Source organism: Haliaeetus leucocephalus, unplaced genomic scaffold (genome assembly GCF_000737465.1).
Source record: "Haliaeetus leucocephalus isolate CR32 unplaced genomic scaffold, Haliaeetus_leucocephalus-4.0 Scaffold555, whole genome shotgun sequence".
In the NCBI taxonomy this organism is placed as follows: domain Eukaryota; kingdom Metazoa; phylum Chordata; class Aves; order Accipitriformes; family Accipitridae; genus Haliaeetus; species Haliaeetus leucocephalus.
Genome location: NW_010972991.1, coordinates 19670632 through 19686013, shown reverse-complemented (window position 1 = coordinate 19686013; position 15382 = coordinate 19670632). Strand labels below are relative to the sequence as shown.

General features: G+C 44.7%; 1 protein-coding gene across 3 annotated transcripts; it reads right to left on the bottom strand.

The window, feature by feature from the left end:
• Positions 1-10412: 10412 nt before the first annotated feature.
• On the bottom strand, positions 10413-15213 carry LOC104837743 (cytochrome b-c1 complex subunit 7). 3 transcript variants are annotated; one of them, XM_010577080.1, is made up of 4 exons: positions 15155-15213; positions 13783-13854; positions 11827-11993; positions 10413-10650 (listed from the first exon to the last, which is right to left on the bottom strand). In XM_010577080.1, exons 1-4 carry the CDS (start codon positions 15171-15173, stop codon positions 10573-10575), a joined length of 336 nt encoding a protein of 111 aa, XP_010575382.1. In that variant the 5' UTR covers positions 15174-15213; the 3' UTR covers positions 10413-10572. The 3 variants fall into 3 exon arrangements, with proteins under 3 accessions (XP_010575382.1, XP_010575384.1, XP_010575383.1); XM_010577082.1 differs by lacking the exon at positions 15155-15213 and adding an exon at positions 13054-13165 and having other exon boundaries at positions 10433-10650; positions 13783-13860; XM_010577081.1 differs by lacking the exon at positions 13783-13854 and having other exon boundaries at positions 10433-10650; positions 15155-15197.
• Between the last annotated feature and the right edge of the window lie 169 nt (positions 15214-15382).

The following is a 15382-nucleotide window of genomic DNA, read 5'->3' as shown; positions in this document are numbered from 1 at the left end:
GCAGGGATCATCGCTCCAAACGAAGTCATCCTTGGGCCGCAATACAGGCAGTAGCCACAGTCACAGCAGATTAAATACACTGAAAATATTTCTGGTTGCTGCAAATTCTAAATTAAATTGTAACCAAACGGCAGTTTTCCCTCCCTTGAAGCTGGCCAGACAAACACCTACAGCACGCTCAGGTTTATCAGGCTGCTTTCCTCCCAGCTCCCCCCCTGCCATGAAAGCAGCAGCTCAGCCTCCCATCCCTTGAGCCCGCGCACCACGGCCCCGCGCCTTGGACCAGCACAGCAGAAACACATACTCTGCTGCAAAGACTGTTGCAAGGTCTCAGATGAAACGGTTTGTTGACTGCTGCTTTTGAGCCCTTGTAACAACAGTTTGCAGGCAGCGGGGACTGTGCCCTGCTCCACCACTCCACTGCAGTAGCTCTGTGGTGGTACCTGGGCAGAAACACCCAGCCTGGCGCAGGAGAGAGCGAGTCCCTGCTACGGGGGCAGTGGGGACTTCAATCAGGCTAAGAAAATCACACGAGTTGCAGCGGTGGGGAGGAAACTAGACAGCTGTAATTAGATGTATTATACGTCGATGTCGTCTCCAGGCGGGTGACACCCATGCAGGACCCCAGCCAGCAGCGCTGGAGACCTCCGCGTGCCAGCAGCGTGGCTTGCTAGATAGCAGCAGCGTGCTAAAGCCTTACAATAGCCACAATCTGTATTAACGCGGAACAAGTTCTTACTGCGGAGTTGTTAACCATTAAAAAACGTGTTCTACAATAATTTTTGAGAAGTCAACACTCACTACGAACATATCATGACTGGGACTCTACACTGCTTGGTTCCTGCAATTGTTCAGCAGTTGAAGTCCTTCACTCGCTTAAACATTGATTTATTAAAGACTTGATTCTGATCTTATTTCGCAGCTATATAATTCCACCGCTATGACGTTATCCCAACTAACTTTAAAATACAATGCATAAATGTGGAAAAATTAGGAGGATTGCCAAAAGGCACACGGGCAGAAAATTCATATATTTGGTTTTGGTGCTGAAGATGATAAGCCTGATTCTCCCCTCTTGAAGACTGGTAGAAACCTGGATGAGTATATTGCAGTTACGCTGGTAAATAGGAGACGATAATTAAGACAATGACTTATATCACACATCAATGTTTTCTGTCTTTCGTTTTATTCTAAAAACCTTTCAGTTTCTGTGTATAATCACCAATGGTGAGCACTGGTGACTAACTATGCTATATAAAGAAGCAAGGTCACTCAGCTCTGTCCCACAAAGGATCCAAGACAACACTACCAAGGTCTGCACCGCTAACAAGGACTGCACCACTTCCAGCGCAAAAGCCACCATTGGTAGAAGTAAAACAAATTTATGGCAAAAATTAAAACATTTATATTTTAACATCTCCAGACTTTATTAGGTGTTCTTTATACAGTCATCTGGTATGTTTAAAGAGTGAGCAATCATATAAAAGGAAATATGGTCATAACTGATTGAAGTAATAAAACCCTGAAACTAAATAACATCTCATAACTCATTACACAGCATATATTAGATTTCATTACATCAGTATATGACTTAGTAGTAAATTCTCCTGTTGGTCATAAACCTCTAAAGTGTTGTCATCCTGAAAAATGAAATTAAAAAAGAGAAGAAGACAATGCCAGGACGCTCCGGCACTGCTCGTACTGTTACAGCACAGCCCCACCTGGCGTCGGGGTGAGCTGGCCTTGATGGGCGATGCTGGGCATGGCCAACGCATTTCTCCCTGCTGCTGCCATTGTGTCCAGGACGAAACAGCCCCTTGACACGGGGGACTGGCATTGCCAGAGGTTCATTCTTGTGTAGCCGACCTGTTGCTGAGCTCGTTATCCCCGTGTGCCGACGAAGCCGCATCCGTCTCCAGCACTGGGCAGCTCCCACGGGGGGCAACGGCGAGCGCACCCTCCCGATGGGCACCCTGCTCCGCTGCTGCTCTGCGCCAGGGGTTGGCAACCCCGCTGGGCTAGCGCCGGTAAAGAGTGATGTGCCGGGAACAGAAGCCAGAGCCGTGGTGCCCGTGTTCGCTCTGCTGAGCGTTAGCTGCTAGGACTGTCACTCAGTGCCTCGGGCAGGGCACACGGAGGGGTCGCTGCCCACCCGTCCCCTCGCCCTCTGCCAGAAGCCATGTCACCGCGGTGGCGCAGCCCTGCTTCTAATTGTCACCCGCCGCCATTCACAGCCTGGCCTGCTGCTGCCAGAAGGCGGACGCAAGCTGGTAGCTCTGCCACGCGCCCTGGGCTGCGGGGAGCCAGCCCAGCTGCCTCGCCACCCGGGGAGGGGGCAAACGGCACAGTGAGGGTGCCGTGGCTGGATCCCAGCAGCACCGTGGGCTGGGGCTGTTGGAGGAGGTGTCGGAGAGCCAGCTCACCAACCCACGTTACCCCATGGAAACACCAGCACAGGAGCTTTCCAAAATCCCTCCTGTTTCTGAGGCTGAAGCATCTCGCAACGGCTTGGGCTGCTGAGTCCCGAAGGCTCTTCAGGGCACTGGTGCCTTCCAGTGTCCTTCAAAGGGCTGAGCGGAGGGTCACTGGTGGCCTGAGTGCACCCACCCCCAGGGAGGAGAGGAGCTGGGGCTCATTCCTGACACAAGCTCACCAGGTTTCCTGCGCCCCACACCCACACCTCCTCCTGTGCTCTGAAGAGAAAATGCTTCACAGAAACTGCACAAACCCACAGTTTTGAGCTGGGGACGGACTCTGGTTAAGTGTTTGAGCTGCCCAGCTACAGCATCAGGGAACTGCTCCCCATCTTCTTGCAGCTCCCAAAGTCCTGAACACTCATCGTGCTGCAGCACAGCACCGACACCTCGTCTGAGGCCCCTTCCTCCAGCCGCAGAGCCCAGGTCCAAGCAGGGGTCCAGCCCTGGGGCTGGGTAAGCTGTCTCCCCCAGTGCCAGCAAGGCTGCAGCTTTTCCCCAGGTGCCCCTTCCTGTTTGAGTGTCAGGGCTGCCATCTCCTGCCTCAGGACCAGATGGGCTCCCGCTAGCGAGGTGGGTGGCAGATCCCTCACCCCAGGCTGGAAGATGCTGTCAACATGATGCCTGAGCAGCCCTAGGATCACCCCACAGCAAGCTCCTTGCTCCATGCAGCATGCCAGAGCTCAGGCATCAGGTAGGCTCTGAGACATGTCCATGACACTGGCCTGGCAAAGCCAGGCATAAGCAGAGGTTGTCGTGGCTCTGGGTGTCAGCTATGAACAGCGGATCTTCTGCTCAGTTCCCCAAAAGTCTTCTATGTTTTTTCCTTTGAGAACCAACCTCCCCTCCTCCATTTGACAGTTTATAATTACCCAGAGCAACCAATCGGCAACTGTGCCGTTTGCAACATCTGGGAGATCTTAAGGCAGATCCCAGTCCAAGCTGCACTGATGTAATTGTTTTGCTGGGTGAAGGATGATAACTCTCCCCACGTGTGTTTATACTCCTTCAAAATAATCCAATGGTTTTTTTGAAGCTCACTTATGTCAACACGCGCTTTATTGTGCCTTATGTGTTTTTAAAGTGCTGCGTGGAAGCAACTGGAGGAGAAGTCCCCTTTCAAAGCATACCTCCTCATGTTCTTTTTGAAGCAGCTTGTTGAATCACTATAAAGTATCAAGGCTTTAATGGCTGTTTTGGAGGCATCCAACCACACCACTGGACTCGATATACATATGAGAAGCTAAGTACAAAAATTCATGAAAGAGATCCCCCAAAGCTCCAGGGGTGGAGGTGGCTACACCCTTCCTTTCCATGAGAAAGAGCAAGAACCTGTGATCAGATAAGAACAAGGCTGTGCAAAGCCAGGCACTCTGTACCCCAAGCTCTGCACCAAGAACCAGCTCTGGGGAACAGCTGCAAACCTACAAGTTGTCCAGCAGAAGATGCTGCTCCCAGCAGAAATTGTCCTCAAGACCTGGGCAACAGATGGGGTGGGTAACAATGCTCTTTGGGATAAGCCAGGTGAACTTGGGCTACCATGTGCAAACATTAAACTACAGATCTAAACATCTAATCTGTCATAATTACATCACCAGTCTTATAATGGGAATAGCAGCCTCTCCACAAGACAGCTGTACTTCTGAAAGGAAATATGCTTTGTTACTTTTTCCTTGGAATTTCTTTCATTCCGGGTTTTGGTTTTTTGTTTGTTTGTTTTTTGTTTTTTTTAAGAAAAAGAAAGCATCTCTGGCTACTGCTAGTGCAGACCCACGTCCCCGTGCTACAGCCTAAGTGCTCCTAGGTAGGGATGACTGCCTCCATAAAGCTCTGAAATGCTGATCTCACCCCTCCTCTGGTACCTCGGCTTTTGCAATGCGCAGAGCAGAGCTGAGCCAAACCTCACCTGGCAGCAGAATACATTTTGCTTTTTATCAGAGCCACCTCCACACTGCTGTGACAGTCTCGTGAGCTCCAGCAGGCAGGCTGGGCGCCGAGCATCGCTGGAGGCCTGCTTATACACTGATGGAAAATTAAAGGAGTTTTCTTCCGTCGTCTTCAGGGTGAGAGACTGCAGCTGAGAAACATTTAGGATTTGGAGAATTTTTAGTTAATTGAAGTAAACCAAACATATCTAGCTGTTTTTATGACTATTTCATAACAGAATCTTTTTAAGCTAATACTCCACCAGGGAACACAACTTGCAGACAAAAAGCCCTCTGAAGTGCCTTGAAGAGATCTGAGCTTTGGACTCTGAACTTTGCTGCTTATAAACAATCATTTCAATCTGCTGGGCCGCAGCGGGAGTATGAGGCTTCATAAAAGGGCTTAGGTGTTGTAATACTGAGCGCAGCAGCATTTAACTCCATGTCTCGCTATCCAGCCTCCCCATACAACCCAGAAGATTTAGACACAAAGAACCAGATCCGCACAGGCCAGCAGGGAACCGCTTTAGGAACCGCTGAGGAGAACACAGCCCAGCTGTGCTGAGGTACCTCTTTCTGATCGGGTTTCAAGCCCCAGATCCCTTCCCAGCGCAGGAACTGAAGCAGCACACTCTCATAAAACAGCAACAGCAATTCCAGCACTTGCTTAGGGTTTGCAAGAGAAAGATCCAGTGCTCCTCTTTCGCTGCAGAGATGCAAGCACCCCAAACCCAGACCTGCCCTGTAGCTGTCAGGGCATCCTCTTGAAGCGGTTCCGATTTTCACAGAAAGAAACAGATGAGGTTGGGCCAAAGGAGATGGGCACTTGTGGCATCCAGGCACTCTGGAGGAAGGACAAGGACTGCTTGGGCTCCACTCATGATCCTGTTCAATGGATGGTGCTTAAATATTCTCTAGGGAAACTTGAGCCTCAGTTAGTGCCATGAACTTGGGGTTCCCAAAGTTAGGACACAGAGGCATCACCCTCTGCAGTGGCCTGCAAAGCACCCTGGCCTTTGCCAACCCCCCCCACACCTCTCTTTCCTCACTGTCCTACTCAGTGGTCCCATTTCCCAAAACATGTTCAACCACGTTTTAATTTCTCTCCCTTCCCAGTGGCCATCTTTGGGCTGCACATAAATGCCCCAACCTCACCTCACCCTCTCCACATACCCTCAAAGGCAGCAAAGGGGACTGAGGTAAATTTATTTTCCCTGCACTTCTTCCAAATCTCTGCACATGGTTTCCTGACCTTGGGTCTACTCCAATCCCTCTCCCACCCTGTGTGCCTCGCTCAAGGCCTTGGCTTATCTCCTTGCTCCAGGTGCCAGGGCTGGCTCAGGGTGTGGGTACTGCAGGAGAGCACTGAGCAGGGCAGAAGCCAGGAGTGAAGACAATCAGCTGGTGAGCAGTGATTGCAGGCAAGTGCCTCTAGGCAGGTGGAGTCAGGCATCACCCTTATTTTGAAGCCACTCGTAAACCAGTCTAGAAAACAGCTCTAACCAATCTACTCAAGTCAGTCTCTCCTGGTGCAGTCAATTACACCTTTCAAAGCAGAACAGAGTCAGCCAAAGGGACTAACAGCCCCACTTGCACTCCAGAAGAGATGTTAGAGAACTAAAGCGTTTGCAGAGAAGGGAACTGTGAATCCACACCTTTTTGTGAAGAAGGAATTGAGTCCACAGCCTGCTGGCATAAGCTAGCATTAAATCACCAGTGAGCAAAAGGCATTGAGGGCTCCATCTCCAGACAGGCCATAAGAAGCCAGGGAAGCAGAAGTGTACATGATTTCTGGCACCCCAGGGTGCCAGATGAGCCTGTCACCTAGTCACAGAACCACCAGAACGAGGTCCTAGGCAAGCCAGGAACTGTTTGACACTGAAGGATTTACAAAACTACATCAAAGGAAGCTTGCAGCTCTGCATAGCCTGCAGAGGGGTTTGAGGAAACGGTTTTGGGATCAGGCCCAGTTCTTCAAGGGTACTTAGCTGCTAACCCAAACTGTTTACAGTGGAGACAGCTGCCTACAGATTTTTCAAGATCTTAGCCCTTTGGGCCTTAGACCAACTAGAAAAGGCGAAAAGAAGTGAAGTCACTCAAGGCATTCAGGTCAGCTGCATACCAGGTGGGACACCAAGTTCCAGCCCTAGTCTCACCCTGGAGCAGCGGTGGCTCAGGTTGCCTCTGCCTGTTCTGCACTGCAAGGGCAGCCCTTATCCCGGCCAAAGTGCCCGTCCATGAAGACCAACCGCAAGGGTGCAGCAGCACTGTGGGGAAATCCTGAAGGTAATCTTTGACCTTTGCTATCTAGAGAAAACGCTTCAAGTAGGAGCATGTTTACCATATTAATGCTAAAACAGTTCCATTACAATGACAAGCATGATGTTTCATCAAAATTCTTACAAGATTTATATCTGCTGTAGCTCTCCTTTGGATGAAAGTTGGATGTAAAACAAGCATGTGTTTCTTGTTACAGTGCTGCAAAAAATCCATTGTTTCTGGGTTGACCGATTCAAAATTTAAAGAAATCAGTCTGCCATAACAAACATGATCTTCAGCAATCAAAACATAATCTTATATTCCACTATGTATTTAATAAAAGAACTTCAAGTGAAGCACAGGTTCGCTTAAAAGTGATGAAAATTAATTCAAGCTAAAACTGTCATCAAACTGCAGGATTAGCAATACCAACTCACACTCTCTCAATTTGACATGCATAATTTTGATGTGCCAAAGATGTTGTGAACTCATACTACAAAAAGACTTCAGTAATTTATGGAATCTGTATAGAATTTATATAAAAAAATCTACATTAATGAAGATGAAGGTTTCAAAGTCAAGTTAAGAAATGCAAGATGCACTGTTGCCTTGTGCATTATGATATGACCTTAAATTGCAGGTTCGCATTTTTGCCAGTAGGAACCACTCTCTCATTCAGGAATTCTTTTCAATCCTCTTCAGTGCACAGCTCAACCTTGCTTTCTGCACTCTATATAGGCCACAAATGTATCAGCTTCTTTGTAAGTATTTCTGCAATTACCATCAGAGGAATAAGGACTGTGTGGTCTTTTTCAAATCTGTGAAAATCCCTGTGAGATTTGCTCCTGGTGTCACCACCTGTAGTATCCGTTGTGTGTATCGATGAATACTGACACTTTCACCTAATATTTTCAGGACAGATCTACTGAACCTAGACATAGATATGATTAGTCTGCACTTCTGCAGATGTAGCCCCAAGCAGTATATAGTAAGCATTTAGCAAAATACTTAGTGAGTTTCTCTGAACCAAGTGTCTTGCTCAGTGTTACAGAAGAACCTCGTAACAGCAGCAGAAAGAAAACCCAGTTCTCCAAACCAGAGTGCTCTTTCTTTCATCATCAGAATATCTTTTCACCTCTGGCAATTTGACCCCCTTTACTATTATCAAGTTTTTCCTTAAAATGATCCTTTTGCAGAGAGCAGCCTCATGGCTACACAGTCCTGAATCATTCACAGAGGAGGACACAGCCTGCACAAGGAATATGACAGGATCCCAGAGAGCTGCACAGGTGGGATGGAAGCTTTACAAAGAAATTACAGATCTCAAAATCCCTAATTTTTGCAAGTCCATTCCTTCCCATCCATTTTTAAGGATAAACACAAGGATTAGAAAATGGGAATCACACTGATCCTCCAACTTGTCACCAGCAGGATTCAGATCTTTCATACAAGAAAACTCCTGTTTCTTCGAGCTACAGATTAATGCTAGTACATCAGTGTGCACAGAGGGGAACACCAGAGAGTGAAATACAAAATGTCTTCCAAGTTACGCATATATTAGCCAGGAGCACAACCATCCAAGCCTCACATCACATATTCTAGGTAAGAGTTTAAGGTCTCTAACACAAAGCTGCTACAGCTCCTGGTTCCCAGGCAACAGATATCCCTCTTACACCCACCTCCTTCCTCTCTGTTTCTCACTATTTTTAGATTCTCCTAAACGTCTCAAGTAACACACACCCATCTCTGCAAAAACCAACAAATACATTTTCCTTACTAATATCATTCCAAGATACAACTAAACTGTATTCACTGAACTTTTTCAAATTCTTCAACAGGAGACTACTGCATATTAGAGGAACTTAAAGTTAAAAATTATCAATCCAAGTCGGAAGCATCTGAAAACACATCTAAATGAAAGCTGTCAACCAATCTCAGTGAGTAGGCAAGCCCTTAACGTGGCTTCCTCTTCTCTCCTCCCCTTGAACTGCTATAAAGGTCACTTGGAAAGACTCTTCTATTAACTTCTACTACTCACCTATGACTCTTAAAATGTTAAATTTGAGTGTAAGGAGGTCAGTGATTTCAGGTGTGTTAGGCCAATTGGAGCATGGCTGCTTTGCACTCACCTCAAAGGTCAGCCTATTTTTAAGTGCCTGACACCAACAAAACCCTTTTCTCTAAGCCAAGTAATTTCTGAGAGACTTTTGAACCACATTAATCTTAATCCAAACCTATGCTCAAGTAAGCAGATGCTGTCTTTCTACAAAATCCTAGCTTTTGTAGAAGTTTGATCAGCTATGCCTTTGAAGTGCTACTTCCATTAGATAATTAAGTCTTCTAATATTATTCTAACAGATAATGAAATAGTTCTAATTCCATTAAAAAATAAGTATTCTAATAATTCCATAAATAGAAGCGTGAAACATCAGGCCCTATTTGTCCCTTGGAAGAAAATTAGTAAGTTCTCAAAAATACGTGAAATTATGTATGCTTCAATCACAAGATTTTATTATAGTAGATGAAAGAAACCTCAAATTCTTAGTATAATCTCCCCACAGACTTTTAAGGAATATCACTGATGCAGATATTTTTGCAGCATTTTGTTTTACCACATCAGGCTGTGAAGTGTTGAAATAAAATATTTCACCCAGGGATCACTGTATCCATCTTACAGATGTAAGCAACTGAAACAAGCAGATGAAAGTTAACAACAGAGTGATGAGCAAAGCTAAAAGATGTTTTCAATTCTAACTTCTTATCCAGTATTGTATTTATCTGGTCATACCAATTCAAAGCTACAGACACGGTTTGCTCCATATTTATGTAATTCCATTTTTTTTCTAAACTGCTCTAGCTTTTAGTCAATGGATTCTTGCATTTGGCAGAGAAGCATGCATAAAAAGAAAAAAACAAACCTTGGGACTGTCACACAAGATTGTGTACTTCACACAGAGGTCTATATCATAGGCTTTGAATTTCACATGTAATACCAAAATCTGTCTCAAATTAACACTACCGTTAAACTATGGAAGACTAAACTCAAGGTCTTCAACCAGCAAGGGGTATTTTCCAGATACAACTGACTTCCTTCTGTTTTTAAGCAGTCTGAGTTCCATGTGTATATCTCATGTCATTAAGCCTGATAGTTTAAAATACTTGATACCATTCACTGTTAACAGCAACATGCTTTAGGCCATGAAAAAATATATGGGAAGTTAATTATGCTGTTCAGTACATCAGCATACCACTCTTACCCTTTAAAAGGATAAAAAGTCTCAAGAAGCTGAAGTAAGACAGTCATTATGGTTTATATGAAAATAGTCTTTTAAGGATTAACAATGTATATGGTATAAAAAGCTAGTGAAACATTTCCTGATTTTGTGATTAAGAAAACATCTGTATTTTCATTACTGTAATACGTATGTGCTTAGATGCACAAAATATTACATTCTGCTGCCTCATGATGTCATTGTAACATCAACCACTGGCCCAGTATTGTTGTTTCCAGGGAGAAGTGATGAAGGAAATAAGCAACCCCATTTTAATTTAACAGGGCAACTAGCACCAACAGCCTTGCTGTTTTCTGCAGTTGTTAGGGTTAGGTAAGAAACACGCTGTACTCTGAAAAGAGTACGAATCAAAAAGCTGGAATGAAGACTGCATACCACCAAGCTAATATGTAACGTATATGCTCATAGGAAAGATCTGAACATTAGCTTGTTAACATTTACAAAGAACTCTTCCAAGTAGATTTTATACTTTGACATGTTTATTTTAGTTGGATGAACAGATTCAATGAACAAACTGAAACAGTATTCCTCAGCCTCACATTTGCCTCCCTGTAGACTTCTGTAACCAAATGTTTAAAAATATGAGAAATATGTGGCTATTTGCATGAAGTAGTTCAATAGTTATTTCTTGTTCCATGCTTCTCTTTCAAGTCTTTCACGGATTACTTCTTTTAAGTACGGTTCAAGATAATGCTTATCCTGAAAAAGAAGAGAATATATTTAAACTTATAGGGAGGTCCAGAAACATCTCAAGCCACTCCTATAGATTACTTGTCTCTCATTCTGCCTCAGATTTGACTAAAACCCAACCTAACAAGGAAAAAAAAACAAAAAACCCCCAAACATGACTTACTCTAAAAAGGTAAACTTTGTATCTGCCAAGTCTGCAATGACAAGTTCTTTACTGCAGCAACCACTAATTCCTAATGCCTCGCCAACATTAACAAGCAAAGTGATACTTCCAGCTATACCTTTAGAAAAAATGTACATTTGGGTATCTGCCAAAAGAACAAGATCCACTTTAATTAGTTCAAAGTCCAACTGTAATACTCTGGAGAATCTCATTTTGAGCTTAACTTCTAAACAGCACTGTAAACTTGGATTCGATGGAACACCTTGACTGTGTTTAACACTTACAAACCAAACTGCTGCTTAAGGAACCATGCAACCAATTATTCAGTGCAGCGATTACCTAAATATGACCAATAAGACCACAAGAAACAGCCTCTGCCTATATAGAGAAACATAATACCCTTATACTATCCTATAGTCAAAAGTTTAGTGATAAGATTCCTCTCTGCCTGGTAATTTGGCAGAAGCTGAGATGGACAGTAATGCAAAGTCTGTGAATCAATCTGCTACAAAAAAAAAATTTTAGTTACATCTAAAAGAAAGTTGTAGTTTGCCTTTCAGGTTACAAGTTTACACTTATTTTAATGCAAGATTTCCCTTTAAATTGTTCTTCCTTGGCATCTTCATGAATAAGAGCTTTAGCTCAAGATTTTCTATAAAATTAAAGACATTCATCAGAAAAGGAAGAGACCTTTTATAAGAATTTCCAAGCTAGTTACGGTGTATTTCTTTATCTGATAGCTTAGAAGAAATATTTGTCTGAATACAAACAACATGCTATGGCTCTGAGCTGTGGTTTAAGCTTTTGTCACTTTGAGAAAAATTTTGTAATTTCCACTGAAAAATAGAGATTTTTAAACGGCGATCAAAAGCCATGTTTCTCACAGGTATCCTATGAGATACACACTCATTTACTCATTTTAAAGAACATGTAAGTATGTATCTCTTCAGAGACTGAAAATCCCAAAGACCAGTCATACAGTGCCATTTAAGAACTCCACCTTGGAAACACTCTGTACATACCTCTTCATACTTCACCCACTGGTCTTTTGGAAGGATCTGATGTTTCAGGCTTAAGTCGAGTGCTCGCTTTATGCGAAATATTCTTTCATTGTAAAGATGTTCTGGAAGTCTCTTCAGTGCTTCTTTTACATCATCATCTTCATATAACGTATCATCTCGCATTAATCCTGTACCAAGAAGATTTTACAATATCACTGAAAGTTAAGTAAGATTTAGGATTGACACAGGTGTTTCTACATAACGTGGGCAAAATGCTTCCAATGCAAAATTATGAAGAAAACCCAAACCAATCCAGAAAAGAACCACTAACTGCTCACAGAGAACAAACTCTAAACACTGGCTTTCACATACTCTATTTACTTGTTTTTAACTCCTTTTCTTAAGGAGGAATACGGAAAATGGGTATTTAATTCAATGTGTTTCGTAAGCATATATACATATGGAACAATAACTATTCTGGATCTGAGGGGTGGACTTACACTCACCTAGTTTTCTGTCTGTATTTAAGATGATTGTCTACTTAAAGGGTTTAAGAGCTCTGCATCCATTAGAGTCAGTCAACCACAGATGTGACTACTTCAGTACTGAAGAATTATCCTCTAAACTCCACTATACGTAATGACTAGATAGATCTCCATTGACTATATTAAGCCATGGAAACCTGAAGCTAGATGCTTGTGTGCAAGTGGCTTCCCTCCCACATTGCCCCAAATCAGAAGTTAAATCAGGGAGAAGTATCTAGTCTTCTCATAGACAAGAACACCCCTACACTATTTGTGGGAGAAAAGATTCCTGAAACTCAACCAACCCCACTTTAAGTTTCAGTATTAACAAATAGGACAAAACGTTACTTCTGTAACATTCCCAGATTAATGAAGATCACAAGAGGATACCAACTGACTTGTGTTAAAGGTTTTGATCTCATGTGACTGAGCTGGCAGTAGTCTCCCAATAAAACAGAAATTTCTTTTGAGCCACATATTCTTGAATTCAGTTTTGTAAATTATTTCAAACGCACAGGGAGCACAGCTGCTAGTTTAATCACTAGATTAAATTCAGTGTTTCTCCTTAGTTTTAAGTCGCATTCCCAGAAAAGTGGCAAAAAGTATTAACGCCTTCAAGAATTTCAGCAGACAGATATAAAAAGAATGGCTAAGCACTGCACCCCTGGAGGAAAGACCTATGCTTATTCCTCTACAATTGTCTTGCAATTTTTTTCTAACTTACCCAGGGCAGGTATGTTAATCTCCTTTAAATGATTTGCTCATATTGTAGTCAGCAGTAAACTACAGCCTCTGAATATTCAGATTCCCTTGTCATTCAAGAACAGTTCTGCCATCTAAACAGTTAAAACAAATTTGGTAACAACTCTGAACAAATTGAAGACAATACCATCAAGGCAACCTCCTCTCCCTAAGGAAACACTATTTTTACACCTACTTCACCATTGTGCAGGCCTGAGACACACCAAGTGAAGTTACGGTGATACAAAGGGCAGAACTAACTACATCCTTTTTTGCACTTTGGATACCTTGCATAAACATCACAGACAGACTGACTGCTATCAGTGGGAACCTCTCCAGCTTCAGGGGCAGCCTTTGGGTTAGAAGATACAGGCCCCCGAAAATGACTTGGTGGGAAAAGATAAATAATCAAGCTTTCAAGACCGTTTTGTGAAAGTTTTTTCAATTGCTCCAGCTCAACCTTAGCCGTCATAACGTATTTCACTGAAAACAAGAGCAAACACAGAAATAACAGAAAAGTCACTGATTCATTACTAGGTAGCAATCATGATGACTGAGGCCACCGCTAACTTTTTCCCCACAGAAGCAGTAGCTAATTTTGATCAAAAAGACTTAGGCCAAACTGCACGTACATACATCCGCTACGAACCATAATTATTAGCTTGAGGACTGTTACATTTGCAAAGTTTTTAAAACTCAGCGAAACACTTACCGAGTTTGTTGAATCCAGCTGCATTATAATACCACTTGCGAATCCTGTCTAACAGGCGACCTCCTCCTGCAACTGAATGTGACCATTATCAGTTGCAGAGCAAGATAAAATTCAACATTTACACACTACTATGACAGTACACGAATATTTGCTGGCCTCCTTCACATGCAGTAATGCAACATTACATCAAGTTTGAACTTGAACATATGTGACTTGGCCTCTCTGCTTTTCAGTATCCATTAACTGACACTGAACAAGTAGAATGACTGCTTGTTATGTACAATAATTCGACCTCTGTTTCACTAAATTTGAATATTAGACTGCTTTAAGACTTGGAACAATGCTAACAGTTCATTGTCAAAGACAGCAGCAACACTTTTAAGGCTCCATAACTCTTACCCGAACTGAAACCCATAATGTTCTACACAAAGCAAACCCATTGTGCTTTTCAAACCATTTATCTAAGTTCCACAGCTCTCACTATGGGTTAATGCGACTTCAAGGCTTGCATATTATTTTGTTGTTAGCCTTCTGCTCTCCTCTCCAGTTACTTAAATACTATTCCAGAGATTCCTTTTTTCAAAGGACTGCCAAAGTCAACTGGAAAGTCAACACGGAAACCTCAAAAAAAAAAAATCATTGATTTTAAAAAGAAAAAATAAAACACATCACTTGCAGAATGTTCATCTTTCCCTAAATGTGATTTTGGATAGCAAAGGTGTTTTTATATGTAATCAAGCACAATGCAATACCAAATACCGCTGAAGCAGTTCAACAAGGGGTCTAGAAACCCAGAAAGAGCACGACAGGGGCAAGGCAGCCAGGGCGAGCTATCCTTCATGACTTTAAGTCAGTTGTCGTACTAGGTCACCCCATAAACCCAGCACTACGTGCGATACCAGTATGCCATTAGCACACTACCTCATCAGGCCTTATTCCTTCGGACTTTAGGACTTGAGAACGAGTAACGTCAAACCAGCTCAGCCTGGCGTCAGTATCCGGGCAGGACAGCGATCCCCGAGTTCCCTCCGGAGCAGCCCGAGGGCTCCTCCGCTGCTCCCGAGCACCCTCTGCCCCACTGCTCCCAGAAAACCTCAGCATCGGAGCCAGGCTCCCTCCGCTGAGGCCCAGACCGAGGGGCCGCCGCCCGGGAGGGACGGCGAGGACACCCGCCCGCCAGGGCCGTACCAGCGGTACACGAGCTGCGGGCGCTGCCCCCGTCAAGGGCACAGGGCTCACCCCGCCCGCCGGCTCCCCATCTCCCCGTCACGGCCCGCCTCGCCTCCCGGCGCGGGACAGGGCGAGCCCGGCACCTCAAGCGCGACGGGCGCGGCCCCGCACGACCACCCCCAGCCGCCCACCGCCGCCTCACCGGACGCCCTCGCCGCCATCTTGACCTCGAAGCGGCGCGCTGCCTTCTGGGTAACCCGCCCGTCCCCGGGGGGCGGGGGCGGGCCCGCCAATGCCGCCGCAGCCCTGGCGCATGCGCCCCGGCGGGGCGGGGGCAAGAGGCGCCGCGGCCCGGTGCCGGTAGCGCCCGGCCCGGCCCTCCCCTCGGCTCCCCCCCCCGGTTAGTCCCCGGGGGGGGGGGGGAGGGCGC